The sequence below is a fragment of the Grampus griseus genome, assembly GCF_964374135.1.
Source record: "Grampus griseus genome assembly, chromosome: 3".
NCBI lineage: Eukaryota > Metazoa > Chordata > Mammalia > Artiodactyla > Delphinidae > Grampus > Grampus griseus.
This window is the reverse complement of record NC_139019.1, coordinates 191,973-213,875: the sequence shown is the minus strand read 5'-3', so window position 1 is coordinate 213,875 and position 21,903 is coordinate 191,973. Positions and strand designations below refer to the sequence as shown.

General features: G+C 54.8%; 1 protein-coding gene across 2 annotated transcripts; it reads right to left on the bottom strand.

Moving 5' to 3' along the window:
• Window positions 1-2,321: 2,321 nt before the first annotated feature.
• Window positions 2,322-18,301, bottom strand: PDCD6 (programmed cell death 6). Of its 2 annotated transcripts, none has more exons than XM_082651370.1 (6): window positions 18,147-18,301; window positions 17,172-17,233; window positions 10,535-10,579; window positions 9,495-9,653; window positions 5,795-5,904; window positions 2,322-2,891 (listed from the first exon to the last, which is right to left on the bottom strand). In XM_082651370.1, exons 1-6 carry the CDS (start codon window positions 18,239-18,241, stop codon window positions 2,793-2,795), a joined length of 570 nt encoding a protein of 189 aa, XP_082507496.1. In that variant the 5' UTR covers window positions 18,242-18,301; the 3' UTR covers window positions 2,322-2,792. The 2 variants fall into 2 exon arrangements, with proteins under 2 accessions (XP_082507496.1, XP_082507497.1); XM_082651371.1 differs by having other exon boundaries at window positions 9,501-9,653.
• Between the last annotated feature and the right edge of the window lie 3,602 nt (window positions 18,302-21,903).

Sequence of the window (21,903 nt, the reverse complement as noted above, 5' to 3'; positions counted from 1 at the left end):
ACAGCCTCCACCCCCGCCCCAGACCTCCCACCTGGTCCTCCCTTGACCAGGCTCACCTGGACCGGGAAGGTGACTCTCCCAGCCGGCTGAGGTGACTAGTGGTGACCAGGGTGGTGGCCACAGGTAGTCCGTCCTACCTGCCCTGGACTATTTCCTCTTCATGAAGCACCGACTTTGAACCTGGGCCAGAATTCCGGAGTCTTGAGCACATGCTTCGTGTCCCCAGAAGTCAAACGGGGAGCTGGTTCATCAGCACACGGCGCACGTGGAGAGATGGAGCACGAGAGCAGGCGGCCGGGGCGGAGCGCCGGGTGCAGACGGACAGGCACCACGGGCAGCAGCCTCCCGGAGGCCAGGCCGGCTTCCCCTGCCCCATCCCCGAGCCCCGACTCCCAGGGGGCTGGGCACGGCCTGAGAACAGAGCACCCTGCTGGAGGAAAAGCTGCAGACGTGTTGCCACCCTCACTTGACCCCCACTCCCTCTGGTTTCTCTGTTGCTTCTGTAAGTTCCACGCTGGCTGTCCCTCGAGGTCACCCCTCTGGATCTAGATGAAGCACCAGGGTCAGGCATCCCTGCAGGCGGGACAGCACTGCCCCCGTGTGGCCGACTGGCGCTAGACCAATCAGGTGCGGCCTTGGCGGAAAGGAGTCCTCATCTTGCTGCACGCCCGCCTGGGCAGGGGCTTGGGGCTCGGGACGGAACCCCCAGACCTCAAGCCCATCGCAGCCACGTCCCCACCCACTCCTCAACGTGCGTCCACTGGTTCAGGCCACAGACTCCACTGAGGGTCTGTGCAGTGTGTATCTCTACCACACACCTGACTGTACCTGTGTACCACCCACCTCTATCTGTGCCACACACCCGAGTACGTCTGTGCCTCTCACCCGAGTATGTTTGTACCCCACACAATCAGACCTTTCTTTACATTCCGCATCTCCCCTTCCCCTCGCTTCCCTGAATCAAGGAAGGCACCTAACCACGCATGCACCATCCCCTGCCCAAGGCTGACATGCATTTGAGAGCAGGCCTCTCAGGGTCCGCTCTGTCAGGCCCCCAGTGATCCTCGGAGATTAAACTGTGTACTGGGCAGGTTCCGCACTGAAGCCATGAATTGCCGTTGCCTGAGACCAGTCTGAGGGGTTCCAGCTTCCTGGGAATCCGGAATGAACCCAGAGTCCAAGGTGCCACAGGTGCAGGATGGGGGAAGAGGTGGACAGGAAAGCCAGTACGTGGAGGGCGGGGTTCCCACGTCACAGGGGGACAGAGTCCACAGAGGCTGGACACCTGCTGCCCTCACTCTGAGCCTGGGGTGTCTGCAGGCCAGAGCTCAAGGGACAGATGAGCACAGTGCCTCCCAGGGGGAGGAGGGGCCCCGCCGTCCATGCCTCCATCTAAAGGGGAACCTGTGGGGGAGGAGGGGCCCCCGCTATGCACAGCTCCATCTAATGGGGGACAGGGAGACAGGCTAAGCGGCGGTTTGGGCCGAGGCAGTGGGGCACCAGCTGGAAGAGTCTACCTGAGCACCTGGAGGTCCCAGGCCTCACGGAGTCAGGAATTTGGGGACTGACCTCACTGGAGTACAACTTGGGATCGTGGGCTGCTGTCCTCACAAGTGTGTTGAAGTACAGAGAGGCACCCAAATGGAAAGGCGTGGAGATCCTCAGAGACCCCCTTGGACCCTCCTCCATGAGCTCACAAGGCCAGTCTGAGCCACACAGATTCTTTACCTCGACCCCCGTCGTGTGGTCAGTGACATTCCTTGTAATCAGACAGCACAGATAAGAAACCCACAGCCCCCAGGCTCCATCCCCAACCAGCACAGGTCCCCCAGAACAGACCCCACGGATACCCAGTTTCTGATGCCCCAGACCCATTTATAGATCACTGCCACCCACCCAGAATCCCAACGTCCTCACAGCCCCCGCCCCAAATCCTGGTTTGGGGAAGCACACTTGAAGGGTGAGGGGACAGAAAGCCTGAAGCGATTCCGTGGGGGCAGGCTCAGGGCCAGCCTGGGACTGGCTGTGCGCCCGCCACGTGGGGGGCTGACTGCATCCCTCCTTCTGCTGTCATGTGTGAAAAACCGTAACTAACAGTCGATCAGAGGGCACAGAGGTGCATCATTAGTAAGTGAAGGAAAACCCATTCCCTTCTAAATCAAATTCGGGCTTGTATTTCCAAAGAAGTTTCACGAAATGCAAACCACCTCCTGTCATAGTGGATGGATGAATCTCGGCACTTCCACGAGCAGAGCCAGGGTGCACCCCAGAAGGTGCCGGACCCCTTGGAGCTCCAGGTGAGCAGAGCTGAGACGGATGGGGACAAGGGCACATGTGCTTTATTGCTTATGCTGCACATTCAAATGAATACAATAAACCCCTTTAAAAAGTAAGGCACGTGAGCAGCCTTCTGTGCAAGTTCCGTATTATTTAAAATTCCTATTGGCTAATAAAGTATTTCCACTCTAGAACTGGAGCTATCTAGAAAAGCACATGATGAGTTTTTTGCAAGCTGAGTACCTGTAACATTATTGTATCGTACCTCATGGCACAATTAAACAGCCTCAAATCAAATGTGTGTATCTAAGTAACGATATAACTACTGTTACAATTGCAAAACATTAACCAGCTTATCCACATATGTACAGTTGGGTCCCCAAATGGTAATCATACAAAATTTAAAGGAGGAACAGTATCTAACTCATCTGTGTACCATTTCATTACAGGTAAGAGATTTGGCATTTTCAGTCTTTTCTTCCGTAAGTCCCGTCAGTATCCGCAGGAGACGAGTGTCATACGATGCTGAAGACCATGGAAAGATACTGCTCATACGACACCTGAATCCAGCCGTCCTGGTCCGTGTCATAGCGTCTGAATATATCTGTCAACCTCTGAGGAAAAAACAGCAGGTGTTTAGATCTAATACTTATCAAACAGAAGGAACCAACTGTACTGGTAAAAGGGCATTCAGGAACCCAATTTCAGAAGCATTCACGTCTCTGCCCGCAGAGGGCCACGGGCGAGGTGCCCTCGACCACCCTCAAAAGCCAGGCCGGTCCACCCAGGAGATGCAAGGACAGCAGCGCGTAGGCGGGTGGGCCGCCAGCCCAGCTCCACTACACACCGCGGCCCTGGGTCCTGGCGGAGCCCTCTGGCCCCAGAACCTGGCCTCCCAAGTCCCTGGTGGTGAGCCTGGGTCCTCCCTTCCCACTCGAAGGCTGTCCTCCGGGGGAGCCTCCCTGAAGGCTCCCCTCTGCTCTGGCCACTTGCCGCTCAGGACAAAGGGAAACCAGCCCCCACTGGGCTCCTCCTCTAGAACCTGCCGCCCAACAGGGGAAGCCCAGCGCGGGGCCAGAAGGGCAGGATGACCTCGTGCCAGCCCAGGACGCTGGCTGAAGCCCAGCCGCCCTCCCCGCTCAGGGCCCGCCCGCCCACCTCCTGTCTGACCACACCCCCAGGGCGCCGCCTCAGTCTGTTCACAAGTCTGGCCGCCTGAGAGCAGGGACGGTTAGGTAAGTACCACTCCAAATGACAGATGCTGGGCAACCATGGCAGGCTCTGAGGAATCCCCCTGACAGAAGACAGTGCCCCAGGCTCATCGTGACCTTGGTGGTCGCCTGTCCACCTGCCCAGGGGCCGAGAGCAAGGCTGCAGCCTGGCCCGTGAGCCGTGTCCCCTGCACCTCAGTCTCTCCAGTTCCACCCCTCTCCTGTGCTGGGCAGGCTGACGGCCAACAGCATACGGGCTGACACAGGCGACAGTCCACACGGGCGTCAGCCAGGAGCTTCCTGTGTGTGAAACACTGGCGTGACACAAACCACAGAAAGCACCAGCAGCAGTAACCTCCCACCGGGAGACCGATGGGCCATTTCCCTTTCTTTACACTTAACTGTCTTTTCCGAAGATTTCTACAAGTTTCCACGTTGCTTTGTAGAAAACAATTTTCAAAAAGCCTTTTTCTTTTTGGAAAGAGGCAGATGAAAAGAAAACGCTTTTGAGGATTTTTTACATGTGGCCTGCCGCTTAGCCTTTCCTTTTCGATTCCCCACCTCTGTCCAGCGTTTAGGCTCCTTCTCCAAGGCCGGGAGGGAGCAGGGCAGCAGCAGGCTTCCAGCATGGCCCAGAGGCAATGACCAGCTGCGGGCAGCCTCCCGGCTGGCCTGTGCTCCGCTCACAGACGAGCAGAGGCGCCACGTGAACTCCTCAGGGGACTCACATGCTGCTACTCTGGGGGCTGAATGCTGCCATGTGATGACCCTTTCTTAGGCAGAGATACAAGGATGAGGTGGTCACTTATGGGACGTAACCTCAGATGAAAATCCTAAGCCCACGACAATCCAGACGCAGATCCTAGTGAGAGACTTTCACGCTACACCTGTTCCTAACGTGTGCCGACAACATTGCAAACATGTAATCCTGCCTCACCAGACACCGAGAGGGAGAGACAGGGTAGGGTTAGGCTCTCCGCTTTTCAGAGACGTGAGGCTTAAATGCTCTCCAAGTCACTGAGGGACTGGGACTGCTGGGCCCAGATTCCCCGGGAAAGAAATCGGGATAGCAGCCCAGGCAGAGAAACTTCACTTACTGAACTATCACTTTAACAGGGAAAAAACCTGAGAGTGCTTTCCCAAATTCCAAATTATACTGATAACCTCATGCCTAGCACACCCCTCTGTGGATTCTAAAACCAACAAGATGTAACCTCGATTTGAATGCGAAGTGCAAGGGTATCTTTCGGAGATAGGTTCTACGGAAACACTTACGGAAAACACATTCGCTTCCCATAAATGGAATTGTGACAGAATTAAGACGGAGGGTGTCACAGAGTCTTACGTAGACTTGGCCATGGGTTGATAACTGCTGAATCTAAATAATGGGCACATGGGTTCATTATACTGTTGTCTCTGCTTTTTTTTTTTTTTCTCTTGCGGTACGCGGGCCTCTTACCGCCGCGGCCTCTCCCGTCGCGGAGCACAGGCTCCGGATGCGCAGGCTCAGCGGCCATGGCTCACGGGCCCAGCCGTTCCGCGGCATGTGGGATCTTCCCGGACCGGGGCACGAACCCGTGTCCCCTGCATCGGCAGGCGGACTCCCAACCACTGCGCCACCAGGGAAGCCCTTTTTTTTTTTTTTTGAGATTTGTCAAAAAAGAAAAAGTTTTGCAAGACATGAGGGTTTATACCAATTCACTGCATTTCTAAAGCTTAACTCTACGGGCCTTGGCTCCCCACCTAGAAACAGGAGCAGGGCCTGTGCGGGAATAGCCAGCGTGGGTGCGAGCGCTCGCGCCCTCCATCCTAGGAGGGGCTCCCCTGGGTGCTTTGTCCAGGCCTGCACTTACTTCTCTCCTGGGTAAGGCAGGGAGGCCGCAGGAGGATCCACAGAAGCACTGCAGGGAACCGCGAGGCGGTGGTCACTGTGATCGCCAGCCCTGCCAGACACTGTGTCTAACACCCGAACAGGCCACCTGCGCTCAGGGCACGGCTCCCAGCTTAGGAGCCAGCAGCGCACACGACAGCAGCTTACCCGATTCTCATAAGACACACCAAAATAGCAGGGTATGCATGCAAAGAGGCCATCGATGCCCTCCAGAAGGACAGCTCCCGGTGCTTCCAGGGCAGGAGGGGCCCTGCTGTCTGCACCTCCGTCTAACAGAACGACCAGCTACTCCTCCAAACAGCACGCTAACTTCTCTAAGTTCCGGAACCAGTTTCCGTGTCTGACTCCTGCTCGCCTGCTTCGCCGCCCCGTCCCTTCCCGCAGTCGGCGCCTGCGGGCCCCGCGCAGCCAGTACCTGCAAGACGATGCAGCCCTGGATGAAGTCGTCAAAGGCGATCTGCCCCCGTCCTTGTCTGTCGAACTTCCGAATGAGGGTGTCGTGAAACTGGTCAGAGAGCCGGTACCCTGGAGGAGAAGAGCAGAGTCAGTACCCACGCTCCCTCCCCAGAGAACACTGCGTGGGCCCCAGGGGGCGTGGGCCCCAGGGATCCCCGGCTGCAAGCGCACTGCAACACACTGAGAGCCTGGTGGCCACTGGGCAGTGCCGGTCCCTCTGAGGAGGGACTCACTCAGAGACCAGCAGCCCCTTCCTGGAGGGTCCGGAGTAACCCAGTCACCAGTTGCCGTGCCCCTCGCCCCGAGGGGTCTCCTGGACCCTGTGGACTCAGCCTCCTTAACAGCCCCTTATTGTTGAATTTTCCTACCGTATTAACTTAATGGTGAAGCTGTGAATAACTGGGCTGCCCTGGGTTACTCATTGCTGGAGGAGGCTTCGCACGCTAAGACCTCGTGCGGAGGTTGACTGACGGCCCCTCCCCCGCCTCAATCAGCTCACTGACGTCAGGACAGGAGGTCAGGACAGGAGGCCGTGAGGAGTAGGGCGGCCTCACACACACTGAAGCCCTCCAAGGGTCACCCAGGTGACTCCACCTTCAGCTTGCTGGGCGTCCTGGAAGGCCTCCAGCAAGGACGCCCTGGGGCGGCTCTAAGCCCTTCCCCTTCCTTCCCTCCTAACCTCACCACCTGTGTGACCGTGGTTTCCTTACTTATTCAGGAGACAAGATCCAGGTGCCAACATATTTTTACTGGTTTTCAGTCTCGCTGGAATCTTTGCAAGGATATGTACACCTACTGTCTGAGTGAACGTCACAGTTAATTACCTGCACAAGCACTTCATCACTCTACTGAAAGAGTCACACATGCAAACACGTGCCAGTACTTTCCAGAGTGGTCAGCGCGCTCTATGCGTCCTGTGACTTAAATCCAGGGCCCCCTGCCCTGCAGCTGAGTAGAAGACAGGACCCCAACTTAGAAAAGAGCAACGGGCGGGTGCTGGATGGGCGCCCCCTCACGCCCGGTACCGGTGCCTGTGGCCCAGAGAGACAGAGGCCCAGCTGGTGAGGGTGAGCCTGGGACATGGTGACAGGGCAGTGCCCGCCCAAGCCATCGCTGTGCAATGGTTTCCTGCCCAGGCTGGGAAAGGACACACGAGATGGTGACAAAGACACAGCAGCAGGGAGAGCAGAGCTCCGGAATCAGACAGGGCTCCACTGGCCGCTGGGACTCTTGGGCCTCTGGGCCCGCTCCTCCCTCCAAAACCCAAGACGTGAACCCCCCTCAGCAGACCATTTTAGGGTCAGTGAGGCAGGTGGAAACCCTGCTGGCCCCTCACTGTGTGTCCCCCGGCCCCGCTGCTGCACTTCCAGGGCACAGATGCCCAATGGAGGGAACAAGCCCTTCTTTCCTGAGAACCAGCAACCTCCACTGGGCATCCAGCGCCTGCTCTCAGCACCAGGAGAAAAGCCAGACGCCAGTCAGTAACCATGGCAAAGGACAGACCCGGATCAGGGCACCACCCGTGTCTACACGGAGCCAACAGCACCAAGAAAGGGGCGGAGGCTGCCGGAGACCTGATGGGGCCTAACTCAGCCGACCCGGCTGTAAACACACTGCTAACGCGCTCAGGGGAGCCAAAGGCTGGAGATCCAGGGATGAAGTGACAGGGTGCCGGCTCGGACTCCTCAGCATGAAAGGGGGGCAGAGCAAATGCAGCAGGAAGATGGAAAGTGGTTGAAAGCGAGCAAGGAGGAAGTGAAGGTTCACTACACTCTCGTGAAATAAATTCCTTATAAAAACCACACTGGCCTTGAGCTGCCAGGGGCTGGGTGCGGGACGGCGTCGTTTGCTGGGGGTGGGGCTGTCAGCCCCCCCCCCCACACACACACCAGCAGAGTATGAGGCCCAGGCCTTATGCACCTTCTTATTTCCAGGTCTCTGAGCCTGGCACGTAGCACATACTAGGAATTAGAGCCTAAATGATGAACGGGTGCGCTGGTCAGTCACAGCCCCGCCAGGGCAGCCTGAGACCCTGTGTGGCACTAGCAGAGATCAGAGGACACCTTAGGGCTTGACCTCCCCCCGCACCCCCGACTCCCTCACGCATCTGCTGGGCTACAGCACAGCCCCCAGCTGGGCTGACAGACGCTTGTTCTCAGGAGGGAAACCAAAGCAGGCAATTTCACTCCGGGGGCACATTCCCTAACAGTTACTAACAAGTAACCTGCGAAAGGGTGGCAACGCTCCTTGTGTGGAAGAAAAGGCTCCAGAGAAGGCCCTAGGAAATGGCGGACCCATCACAGGCAGAAACTTTTTGGAATAACTGAAGAAATGCTGCAACCGGATATTTACTTTTTCCAGGAAAAGCTGGAAGTCAGGAAGGATCTCGGCTGTGCCCAGCTCGACGGGGCCTGTCGGCTCGTGACCTTGAGGGACCACCGTGGACCTACCACGGCCACAAACGCCCCAGGTCTGACCGGGGCTTGTCAACCTCAGCGTTTCCAACGTGAGCTCCCAGGACGCGAGGGTCACCGGCACTAAGTCAAAAGAGGGCTCCGGGGCCTGACGAGGTTAGAAACACTGTGTTCGGGGACACCTGAGGTCACCAGTCTGGAAGCTAAGTCACAGGGTCCAGGTTCCAGCCGGCCAGGCCTCCGGCTCCCTCCTGCCCAGGACTGCTCTGCGGGGGCCACCTCCCTCCCAGCCCCCCACCTGAGGCACAGCCAGGTCAGCTGCGTGCCAAGTTTCAATTCAGAGAACCTGAGGTCAATGTCCTGCCCAAAGCCTGACCCACGCATGGCAGGCTCACAACACAAACTTCCTGTGGGGTCCCAGAGCCTCTCAAGCAAGAAAGAGAAACCGAGAGGACAGCCATAAAGCGCACGCCCAGAGAAAGAGAGGGGGGGGCAGAAGCACCTTAACAGCCACAAGAACAAAATGCACTTCATATTATTAAACGCTGAACCAGTCGGAATAAAGCACATTGTAATCTACCAGAGGGCCCTGCGAACAGAGGGCCCAGTGAATGTCAAACAAGCCAGAATGCTGGTGTAACGACCACAGTCCTCCCTCCATAAATGACAAACCCCAAGTTCCCCTCAGGCCCACGTGGGCGCTGGACCAGAAGGCCCGCTGGCGTGCTCTGGAAGGCACCACGTGAACACTGCTCACAGCACGGCACACACTCAGGCTGGCACGCGTGTGGCACGCGTGCTGACATGCACTTGAGAATGGGAGCTTCCACACTCAGGCCTACGCTCCGCGCAACTCACGGGCTCGTCCCCTGTGGGCATTGTACCTTCTTTCTGTGTATTTTCACGTCAGGAAATATAAACAGCCCTACACTGTTTTCTTCTGACTCGTTCACTTTAAGTTGTTTCAGAAGCCACATTCTCAATGTGCCTGTGACATCGCTCCACTTCACAAAGGACAAACTACTGCATAGCCCTTATCTCATTTTGGATGAAAGCCGCATAGGAGCCTCCAAGTCAAGTATCAGCCTTCACGATGTAAGTGACAGGAAGATAGAAAACCGTGTGACGTAAACAAAGATTTCACAGACTGCTTTCAAAATCAGTGAGCTAAACGAAGTAACAAGATAAACTTTATGGCCCTGGCTCCAAAATGAAAGAGCTACGCAGTCAAGACAAGTGTTTTACCAAAACCTGAGAGGGCTTGCTTGAGCTCGTTCTTGTCGATCATGCCCGAGTTGTCCCTGTCGTAGGTGCGGAAGACGTTCTGCCAGTCCGTGATGTACTTCCAGACGCCGGTAAACTCGCTGAAGTTCACGCCGGCCTTGTTCTCTCTGTCAAACATGGCTGAGACGGAAGGGCGTGAATCAGCAAGAACCTAGAGCAGAGGCGCGCCCACACCCCCGGCGGGCCTGGCTTCTCCGGGACCCAGCCTGGTGTTCGGCCAGCGGGTCCCCAGGTGCTGGCGGTGACCCAGCCACAGCCCTAAATCGTGCTAGGTGGGCACGAGGCGTGCGAGCCGAACACCCTGGTGGAGCCACAATAAAAACGCTTTACACTGAAGGAGGTTCCTCAAAAGCATGACGGCGGCAGGGCGCACCCGCGCTCAGGAAGGAACTGGAGCCGCAGTGCAGAGCCGTCGAGGGGCCCACCCCAACCCTCCCAGCTCCGGGTCCCATTCCTGGAGCCTCCCCCTGTCCCCCAGCGGACCCGAGTCCCGAGTGGGGGCTCAGAAGAGTCCTCGGGCGAGGGAGGCCTCTACTCGGATGAGAACAGGACTATTGGCTTTAGATTATTTTAGTAAGGCCTGCCTTTCACTGAGAAAAAAATCAGCCTGATTCCAGGTCCAAATAAGAACGAACTTCTAACTACATTTACATACAACTGCAGGCACAATGGATAAAAACTCAGTGTGAAACACTGCTACAGAGAAAGTAATACACCGTTTGGTCTCTTTTCAGGTCATCTGAGTGTTCTTGGTTTGGTCACAAGCACATTCCACTGCAGAGACATTTCACATGAGAACTCGCATGCTTCCTCTAGTCAACAGGCATGCAAGACGTGACTGCGTGTGAAACGTAAGTATGTGAGATCATTAGACTGAGAAAGGAAGGACGGGTTGGACAGTCAACTCAAAGTCAAGACTCAGGGAAGGGCCAGGGCGGGTGGCAGTTCCGGAAGAGAAATCAGCTCAGAAGCACAGGCAGGACGGTGTTGCCCCTACTTACATATGATTGACCGGACGGTCACTGGATTAAACGGAGTCCAGGTGCCTGAAACAAAGAGCAGAAATTAAGAAAGAGAAGAAACTCTGAATCCCCAGTTGTAACCCCAGAAGCCAGAGAAAATAAGTCATTAGCTTTCAACATCAAGACCCTAGAGCCACGGTTCGTTCTCCGCAGGGGACGCCACCCCCAGGACGATGGGTCTGTCAGGTCCTATCCACACTGCCCGGGGAATCGCTCAGGTCCAGCCAGACATTCAAAGCTGCTCAGGAAGACCTGCACCTGGAAGCTCACTCTTGTTCACTTTATAACCAAGAGATGCTATTTTAATACTCACTGAACTTCCCAGGGCCACAGCACCAAGTAAGCTGAGAAGATGGCACTAAGCTGTGCTAAGAATGTCACCAGCTACCACTTCAGAAAGTCCCACCCCAAGGGCACCACCGCTCCCAGGACCGGGGCAGCTGCACACGTCGTGCAGCGACCCTGCTGGAAAGCACACCGTGAAACCATGCTTTACATTTTTCTCCTAAAATGACAGTCTGGGCAGCATACTATTTTCTCTGAAACTGTGAAAAGGCAGGACACACTGTTCCACAATTCACTGCAGAGCAGTAAAGGGGATGTTACCGAATATCTATCATAAAGGAGCCTGCTGACACCGATGGATTTGACGATTGGAACCATTTATCCACTGTGATGATGGACTGCTCACCAGGTACCCTTATGCCCAAGGATCTGTTTTCAGAGTGATTTGCACCTTTACCAATTTTTACACTCACTAAAAACAACGTAAAAACGTTTTTATGGGGCGGGAGAGCAGCGTCTCTCCCCATCCCCCCATTCTTCCCTCTCTACAGACGGTTTCAGCTCTGGGTGGCAGAGTCCCATCCCCTGGCCACACACGAGGCAGCACCCTTCCTGCCTGGCCGCGACCACTGGGCTCCGAGCACGTCCCCGACCTGGCCCACACGCGCTTCTCCCGACGCCCAGCATGGCCCCCCAAACACACGCACACCTTCACCTCAACCCCTGCCTCTCCTTACGCCTCCGTTTATACAAGGCTTCCTCAGAGGAGCCCTCCTGAGCGCCCCGCACCCAGGCCCCTCGGTCACTGCATCTGCTCCAGCGGCGCCCTGAGCCTGGCCCGCAGCGGGGACCCCTGGGCACTGGTGCGCATCTCTGCAGACTTTACAGGCGTTTGGGGGAGGGCAGGCAGGAGGATGTATATAAAGGTACCAGAAAAGGTCAGCATCGTTGGAAACCAGTGTACAAAGAAACTGTGCTACAGAGAAGCCAAGAGAGAGAGGGGGACTCCATGTGCACAGAAGGGTGTCGCTTCTTCACCGTTCCTGACTTTCTAGCTGCCCTGGCTGGTGTTTCCACAGGAGATAACCCACCAGGACCAGGAGCCCGAGAAACCAAACGCAGCCGCTGGACTCCTTCCCGCCTTGCCTCCGCCTCGGACGCAGGCTGTGACCTGACAGCCCTCAATGATCGCCCCGCTGAGCGGCCTGCGCCCACTGCCCATCCCGGCTGTGAGCGGGGCTGCGCCCCTGGCCACGCAGGCCACGGCCGAACGCGTTTTCCACAGAAGTGACACGAGTAAGATAGTCAGATGATGATGCAAACACAGGCACTTTTCGCGGTGAGGGCCAGGCAGAGGGAGGTGTGGACCAGAGGAACCGGCAGCCGAGCTGAAGGGCCGTGAGGCTCAGCAGAGTGGCAGGTCACCCCTGGCTGAGTCAGGGGTGGAGAGGAGACCCGCAGGCTGTCCAGCTTGGGAGGTGGAGGCAGGCTCCTGGTGCCTCCCCTGGCCCGCCCTTGTTACCCAAACGGGGCCTGACTCTCCAGGGAAACCAAGGGATAATCACAATAGCCAACAGTTAATTGACTGTTTAGCTCATGCCAAGCCCTGTGGCCTGGTTCTCAGACTAAACGTCAAAGCTTCACAGCCCCTAGTGAGGGCAACATTTAGTATTCCAGTTATACTAAGTGCTAAACACACTGGAGCGTCGGCCTGAAAATCTGCAGTTTTCTGTAAGAAAATGCACTGCAAGTGGACAAGCACGTCTAACAGAGCTGGAGATACAGGGCACACCGAGCAGCGCGGTTCCCTGCAGTGCCAGTGACCCTCACCCGGATTTTCCAGGCCAGCCCCAACTGCAGACACTCCCAGTAAACAGCATGTCTAGGAGTGTCACAACCAGCAGCTTGCCGAAGATTTCCTGTCAGACTTTTACTTAGAAATACAATATATGGTCCCTGTTCCTGTAAGTCTTGCCTCAATTTCATCTGAAAAGACCAAAGAAAACAGAAACATACACAGTATTTTCCATGTAAACTGAGTACACATAACTTTTTTCACCCATAATTTGGGTACGAGTGCGTCGCAGCTCCGTTGAGGGGTGGGTCAACGTCAGGACACTTAGCATTTTCCCCTGTAACCGTCAAGCACACAGATGATTTAAAGAATTTATATCTGATCCCTTCTCAAATGAGAAAAAACCCCACTCTGCTCTGTGATAGTATATTCTGTTTTTTTGCTCTCCAGAGAGTTTTGTTTCTTGAAATTGCAACCTGTTACCACAAACTTGGACTTCAGTGAGAGATAACGGGCTAAGTCGTCATGGCATCCAGCAAACGCACACTGAAATACCTGTTCATCTGGAATCTTTGGGGGAAAAAAACAGACTTTTTTTTACAGCACCACTGGCGATCTCCTTCCACTTTACTGCATCAGATCTGGGACTCCCAGCCCTTCTGGGAATTTCTTCCCGCAAGCGGAGCCAAGTAGGAAGGGGTGAGAGCAGTTCTACGGGCTCGCATGGAATCGGCCAGGACACTGGTGCCTCTTCAGGGTCACGAACTCTGTATCCCACCAGTCTCCCTCAACTACGGCCTCAAAGAGCCACGACTGGAAATACGGCCTTTCAAAAGGCCATCTGAACACCATCGACAGCCATAACAACACCTACAGCCTTCGAGCTGATAAACGCCACTTCTAGAAACTTGTTCTATGAAATCACTACAGTATCTACATCGAAGAAAATCAGAAACAACCTAAGTGTCTCACAGTGAAACTCTGTACACTCAGTTCTGATAGATGAGTGATGTCTCCGGTTCTGTACCAGGCGATGTGGGACCTGGTGGACATGGGCTGGGCCCGAGGCGGAGGGGCTAAGCCTCCAGTTGTCCCAGAGTGTGATCTGCCCAAGGCCAAGGTCGTGGAATAAAGCCAACCCTGTCTTCCTCTGCTTCCACCTGAAACACTGCTGCACAGGTTTCTGGGACGAGCAGATACAACAGGCTGTGTTGGGGGCCTCCAAGACCACCCCCAGGCTTGATGACTCGCTAGGACTCACAAAACTCACAGTCAGTTTATTACAGCAAGAGACAGAGAGTAAAATCAGCAGAGGGAAAAGGCACGGGGAAAAATCTGGGGGGACCAGGCACCCGCTTCCCGGAGAGTGCACAGGGCGCCCCTAATCCTCCACCGAAAGCTGAGACCACACCTCGCACGTGTTGTCAACCAGGGAAGCTCCAGGCAGCGAGGGAGCACGTGCCCGCCGCAGCTGCAGTGCAAGCATGAGCCGCCCAGGCAGAGGGGCAGCAAGTTCCAGGAGGCGGCCAGCAGCCACGCAGGCAGGCCCTCCTCGGGGACGTGCAGGCTCTGAGCACAGCAGGTGCAGGGTGAAGAAGGTAAAGGCCAGACCCTCCGCTGCCTCATAGGCTGGGCCTATGACGGAGTGACACTGAGGTGACCTGATGGGCAGTCAGCAGGGAACTGTCGGCTTATGTGGTCTGATCTCTCTCACTGCTAGTCAATATGGGATCCCCAGAAGAGATGAAATCTATTTTGCTAAAAATACCTCTAAAAGAATATATGACTTATTATTATTTAAAGTCCAGCTGAAAAACGCCTCCTCAAAATACATCAATGTTATGTCAACGTAAACCTACAGAAGCACAAAAAAAGAGGCTTGAGCAAAATTAATTTCCTGTAATTCCAAGGAACAATGCTGAAGTAAAGATTAAAAAAGAAAGCACCTAACTGAAGACAGTTTGCGACATGTCATTTCAAACGGCAGGCAAGACAGTCCTGTCTCTATTCACACCTCTTAACCGAGCAGTCATTCTCAGACGCGCTCCGGGGAGACAAGCTGCATAAAGGACTCAGTGTACAGGACCCACGAGTACTTCTTCAGGGCGGTTTCAGCTGGATTTTAACAGAGCGCGTCAGAGGCACAGATCTCACTGCAGAGAGAAACCATGCTACTTTGAACCTCCAGTTTTTCCACCAGTAACAAGCTAATTAAACTGATTTCCTGAAATAGCTTAATATTCTAGTCCTAATATGAAAAAAGAAGCCCAATCCTGGGGGAGAAATCAAAAGTCAAAAATAACTCCAATCGTATCAGCTATGGGAATTCGAGGACAGTGAAGAAAACTGACTTGTGTCCATCCTTGGTGACAGAGGTGACACGACACGACTGCAAACAAGAGGCCAGCTCGACCAGCTTCCTCCAAAAGCTGATGCCCGGTAGCCAGAGACTGCTGCAAAACGACTCCAGAGGAGCCAGGAGGAGGAAAAGGGCAGCATCCAGGAAAGGAAGGTGCCGCGGGTGCCTCGAGGAAAGGCAGGTGTCCTGGGTGGGAGGAGCAGAGCCCGGCAAGCGGTGGGAGCCACGGGGCACCTGTGCGTCCGGGGGCGCCAACGGGAAGACACAGGTGGGACAGCAGAGGGGTGGGGCGAGCGCCTAGCGGTGCAGGCGCACACCTGGATTCTGGTCCCGCTCTCAGCCTGAGGGCTCACCGCGCGCTCTGAGGCTGTGGAAGGACGAGAGATCTGTACCCATTCATAACCTGCCTTCCTGCAGAAAGGGCCGAAGGGAACGTACAAGATATTCACGGCACAGCAAGAGAAAGCAGACTCTGGTCATGCTGGATGGGAGGAGAAAAGCATACGAAAGTTAGGGGTCTCAGACTATCAGTAAAATTCACCTCTTCAAATTCTAAGCTCATGGGACTGGCGAGCCAGAAATTTAATTTAAAATTTTTAGCAGCTAATTTGAAGAGAAAATGTGACTGGTTACAAGATTCAGGTTAAGACAGACAAGACAAGACAGAACAGCCATCACAGTTGCTCCACACAAGAGGCACCACACCCCCAGGGAGGAGTGAGGCGGCCTCGTGGGGGGGAAGGGGGGCTGCCACGCCCGTCCCGCTCAGGGCTAGGCTACTACCCGCTTCACGGGGCAAGTTCTTACATCGCCCCAACAGAAGCTGAGGGAATCCCTCAGGGCAAATCAAGAAAAGTGACTCTACAGGGCCGCTGTGAGACGGTCCTGATACACACTTTTCGGTGGGCTTAAACCAGGTACCGATTTCCAAGCATCTTAGGAATGGAGGGCTGAACATCCTGTGGGCAATTCTGTTAAAATTCTCTCTCCAGGGCTTCCCTGGTGGCGCAGTGGTTGGGAGTCCGCCTGCCGGTGCAGGGGACACGGGTTCGTGCCCCGGTCCGGGAGGATCCCACATGCCGCGGAGCGGCTGGGCCCGTGAGCCATGGCCGCGGAGCCTGCGCGTCTGGAGACTGTGCTCCGCAACGGGAGAGGCCACAGCAGTGAGAGGCCCGCGTACCGCAAAAAAAAAAAAAAAAAAAAAAAAAAAAAATTCTCTCTCCAGCAGGCTCCTGATTCAAGGGCACAGAACCATCTGCTTTAACAACCAGCTCAACTGGAAGCAGTACTGACTCCCCCTAGGGAAAATATTACCTGTGTTCACCTGTAAATACCAATCCACCAGCAGTAACAAAGGGAACATCCGTGGTGTGCGCCACGCGCAGGGCTGTGAGGCAGCGTCCGCCTGCCACACCACCAGCTGCTCCCACTAGGCAAGGTGAGCCTTTCAACATCTTCATTACCTCTTAAAGTCAACCCCCTTCTGGCTTAAATGCCACACCTCTGGACGGCACCACAAACGTAAGAATCAGAAAAGACAGTGGCATCTGAGGGGTTAAAAAAAGGGCCACACAGCCAGGTATTTATGGAATCAAGGTCTTCAGTAGTACCTCCACGGATCAATCATGCTGAAGCCAGCAACAAGGCGACTCCACGGTGAGCTCCCAGCACCAGCACCAAGAGCTGTAACCCCCTCTAACCCATGTCTGAATGACTAGCATCCCCCACTGAGAAGCCCACCTCCCCGCGATCCGGCTGTCAGAGCCTCCAGTATCCTTAGTCGCTTCCCTATCGGTGTCTCTGGGGTCTTGATGCCCCCTCTCCAGAGGAGTCACAAGACGCAGTCACCTGTGAAATTCAACAGCCCTCGACAAACCTGAAGGATGTCTGCCCTACAAAGCCGGGCTCCCTGCGCTCCTGAAGCCGACACCCCAGCCTCCATTTCTCAGGCTTTCCCCGTGTCCATGCAGTTGCCCCACCCGCTCGGCAAGGACTCAGAGCGGCACCGACACAACCACCAGGAAACCACCCGACAAAACAAGCCAGAAGCTCCTCCACCACGGGCCAGAGATGATAACTAAGTCTTGGTGATTCGGGAAATAACTTAAGAAGAAAGTGATTCACTACGGGTGGTCAGCCTTGCGGTTTACAAGTCCAGACGGCCAGGTGCCACTCACCATTGGATAGCGCTTGTTGGAGCTCGTTGTCCGATATCACACCGCTCCTGTCTTTGTCAACCCTACAAAATTAAGGTCAGTTAAGCTAGCGATTCAAAGCGCAGGAAAAGCAAACGAGGGCAAAAGCAAAGGTTTGACTCTGCAGTCAACCCTAAATTAACTCTGGCCCTTCCTTCCCTGGGCCCTTCCCTTCGGCTGCTGGACCTCTCAGTCCCATGACCCGCTGGGGAAAAAGGAAGCGCGCCTCCTTCGCTGTCCAGGCACGCTCCCTGCCGAAACCCAAGCTGCCTCTCCACTTTCTCAGGTCTCCCTCCCTCGGCCTGGCTGAATTCCACCTGCACCAGGTTTTCTCCTTTTCACAAGCAGGAAAAGATTCTCTCAGATAACTAAATCGTTCCCTAATCATGAGTCACTCCACTTTGGGTCATTCGTTCGCTGGAAGGACGACCAGGGACGGAAGGCACTGCGGTGATGGTCACCTGCCCAAACAGCCGCGGCCCGGCTTCTTTCCCGGTTGCTGGCATTTCAGCAGCCGGGGAAGAGTCTGCGTTTCTGCTCCCCTAAACAAGCATCCCTGGGAGACCCTCCGCCCCGGAGCAACTCCGGGCACCGGCTGTGAGGGGAGAGGGATGGAAGCCGAGCCCCAGGGCGAGCGGGCTGCGACCCCCGGCTGGCTGCTCTGCACCTTGGGAGGGGCCTGGGGACTGCGGGAGACAAGGCGGGGGGCGGAGAGAAGGCCAAGGGTGGGGGGGGACGGAGCAGGGGCCGGCGTGGGAGAGGCCGAGGGGATCTAGGAAGGGGGCCGGACAGGACGCCAAGGATGGAGCGTGGGGGGACGGAGCAAGGGACAGGGGCCTGGGGGCACCAGGAAGGAGGCCGGACTGGAGGCCGGGGTCACGGGGCGGGGGAAGGCCCGGGGCTGAGACCAAGAAGAACGCAGTGGAGGCCCGCAAGCGCTTGCGCGGCCGGCCGCACCTCTGGAAGACGTTCCACAGGAAGCTCTGGTCCGGCAGCGCGGCGCCCGCGGAAGGGCCAGCCCCGGGGCCCGGGCGGTACGGGTAGGCGGCCATGGGCCGAGGCGCGACTGGGCTGAAGCGCTCCTGGGACACGGACGGCTCCGGGCGGCTCCACTTCCGCCTACGCCTAGACCGGGGCGGGGGCCCGGAGCACGCCACTTCCGGGGCGGTCACGAGAGCGAGCGCAGCCAATCCAGTCGCGGCCCTGTTGCCAGGCGACGCCCGTGCATCCGGCCAGCGTGTCTGGGTCCCGTGGGCATCGCGCAGCAGGTGGCCTAGGCCAGGGTACCCCTAGGGTCGCGGACGCGCGTTGGGAGCCGCTCCCTGCAGCGCAGAGTGGACCTGAAGGGCGGAGGCGGTTCCCTCGAGCATGGTCCATTCTTGCACCAAGAAGGTCGTGGAAGGACTGTGATGGAGGGGAAGAACGCGCCCGACATTCTTGTTTTTCTGGACTTACCGCCCGCCCCCGCTCGCGCATCTCAGCGTCCCTGCGCCCCGCTTCCCAGGAGCACATGAAGCCCCCCCTCCGACATCTGACAGCGCCCGCCGCTTCCCGGCTCGGCCTGCAGGTGCGTGGCCAAGCCCAAATAGCCCCTGCTGGCCATGGTGGGCGGCTAGCGTGTCCCTCTCGGCCAGTTGACGCCACCGCCTCTGTCTGGACACCGACTGAGCCGCAGGGAAGCCCAGCTTCATTCAGGGCGCTCCCGCCGCCTTCCAGCCTCTCAGGATTTTGAGCTCCTGATCCAATCATACGGACTCGTTTCATCCTCCTCCCCTACTTGGTTTGTGGAAGGGCCGAGCACCAAGGAAGCGCCTGACACTTCCTTCCTTGGACACGAATCCATTATTCAGCGCTTTGGCTCTGTATCTGACCTGCTGTTATTCTCCAGTTGTATTGTCCTCAGTCCCTTTTCTCTTCTAACCACCAAAGCATATGCTGCAGAGTTCTTTAAAACTCTTCAAAGAGATTAAGATACTCTGACTTGACACACAGATTATTATTCTACAAACCTCAACAATGTGGCTTTTTTCATGACTTAATGAATTCAAGTGTTTTCTAGTTTTATCCTCATAAAGCATTCACATCACTCGTTGACTAATCCTTTCTACAGTTTTCCACAGCTTTTTGATCTCTAGTTTCTGAAACCCATTTTTTCCTATCTCCCATCTCTGCCTCTTTTTTTGTTCTCTAGAAAGCTACAAAATTAGTAACTATGATTTTGCAACCCAATTTATAAGTTTTCCAGTACAGAGTGTACAGGGAAACTTCAGCAAGAAACTTCTCAGCGACTCCAGCTGGCCTCGGCTTCCCTCTCCTGACAGTGTCACGGGTTCCACCAACCCTTGATGGAGTCCAGCCTCGATTGCCGCAGCCAACACCATCTGTGGGGCCCAGGAGTGCTCCGTTCTGCTTTCCGTTTAGTTCCAGGGGTAGGAAATGATTCATTCAAGGGAAGAAGCATTTACTGAATCTACCCTAGTGTTTAAATATTACTATGTGTAATCCTCACACCAGCACCTCGTGGCAAGGTATCAAGGTCCACATTTTACTGATGAGAAAACTATGCTGGTCTAAGGTCAAAGAGGCAAGAAGAGATTGTAGCCCAGGTCTGTCTGTACTTTTCCTGCATCATCTCACCGGTGGCAAGGCTGACTCTTAAAAGGGAGATTAATTTAGGAAACGAAGATTGAAACAAAAAAAAAATCATCCCCCCTAATGTATACCCCTATATATGTACAAATGAGTCTAGGATTCATCAGAGACTGGCCTGGTGCTTTCGCAACTAGGCAGCCTCAGTCACCTCAGCCCTGATGCGTGAGAAACTGAGACTCTGAGAGGCTAATGGGAGTGCACACATGGGCCATGGCACCTGTGCTGTGCTCTAGGGCAGGGCTTAGCCTGCAGTCCTGGCCACAGACAGTTGCCATCTATTCTGGGCGCGGGGGGGTGGGGGAGGTGTTACCTGGAGTCCTGACACCACCTTACAAAGATGTACAGCAACAGTGGCGACCGCCTTCTTACAAGAGAAAAAGGCAGACCGTTTCCTGCCCCTGGTGCTGCTGACCCAGTCATTTAAAGTATTGATGTGCTTTTGCCACTATCTCCTCGCCTATCTTGGGATTCAGTTCCCTCCTAACCAGGTCTGTTCTAAGCTTTCCATTTATATAGTGCTTCTGCGTGGAGGAGAGGAGAAATGAACTGAAAGACAACACTCCCCTAATATTGGGCCAGCCTTTCCTTTGGTCTAATTTCTCTGAGCTAATTGGAAAATGCCTCTTATTATCCTTAGAATTTTTCTAAACATTGGCCCTAGACATAGGGTGCTAGCACTCCTAACACTTTTCAGTCCACCCTCTTGTTCATCTGTCTTTGGCACATAGTAGGCCCTCAATAAACATGTTAAATGAATGGACGACCAAGTACCTTATGTGCCCTCGTTCTGTCCTTTGTACGCTTGTGCACTCACACAATCTTGTGTTACCTGCCTCACCAGCTTCCCCTCTGAAGACACTCCGGCTCGTTACTCGTGTTTATCTTCTTATCAGGACCACTCTGGCATTTGGACTGGAGACTTTTCCTCTTTCAGTCACTTTCCCCTTTTACAGCCTGGTGTGGAATTCCAGGCACAGGCTGACTGAGCCCTGCTCTCCCCTTCCTTTCCAACCAATACTCTTGCCAGAATTCAGATGAAAGCGAATGACCTTCCGGTTTTGTTTTTCCCTCTGGCTTCTTACTGAGTAGCTGTCAATTTACTGAACATAGGATGTTTAGTATAATGAGAAACTACCAAACATCTACACTAGCGTTGGCCCACAGCACTTCCAATGAAGGAACTGCTCTTTATCAGCCATCCAAGTGTGGCTACTGAGCACCTGAAGTGGATCAAGGTGACTGGGGAGTGGAATTTTAATGAAAACAGCCATGTTGCTATGGCCGTTGCTATGGACAGTGCAGGTCTGAATATTTTACTGTATATCTTACCTTTCTGCTTCTTTTGATACATATTAGAAATTACATCTCTCTGGGCAGTATTCTATTTTGTTATTTTATTTTTTTAAGATTTTTTTGATGTGGCCCGGTGGTTCCGCACCTAGCGGAATTCCATAGGAACTTACATTTCCAGACTACCCACTCCCCAGTGGTTTTCTTAGTCTCAGAATGTTCATGAAAATAGTTTGAAGGTTTGTTTTTGGCTCAGAAGTCGCAGACAGACATGAGGAAACCACCCCCATCCATTATTCCTTTGCAACGATCAGCCCTCCTGTTACCCTCCCTTGCTTCAGGGCTACCTGTGCTAGCTTTGAATTCCCTGTCCTAACACTTCAACGCTGCTCAAATGCCCAGGTTAACACTCCCACCTAGTTTACTAAATGCGCCGGCGTCTACTTCCTCATTATACCCACTGGCTGGAATGAAGCGGTCTGAGGCTGTCAGCAGTCTTTCCGCCAGTTCTTTTCTCCTGAAAACTACCTCCTTCATATTTGTTAGGCCACATCACATTCCATGCAGGTGGTTTTCAACGTGTGGTCCCTGGACATGTTAGGAATGCAAATTCTCAGGCCCAATCCCAGAACCTACTGAGTCACAAGTTCTGGGGCAGGGCTGGGAATTCTTTACCGAGGTGATGTTGATGCATTGAAGTCTGAGAACCACTATATTAGGATTGCAAAATGGTGATCTTGAAGTTCTATCATTCCTCACTCATTCATCTGCG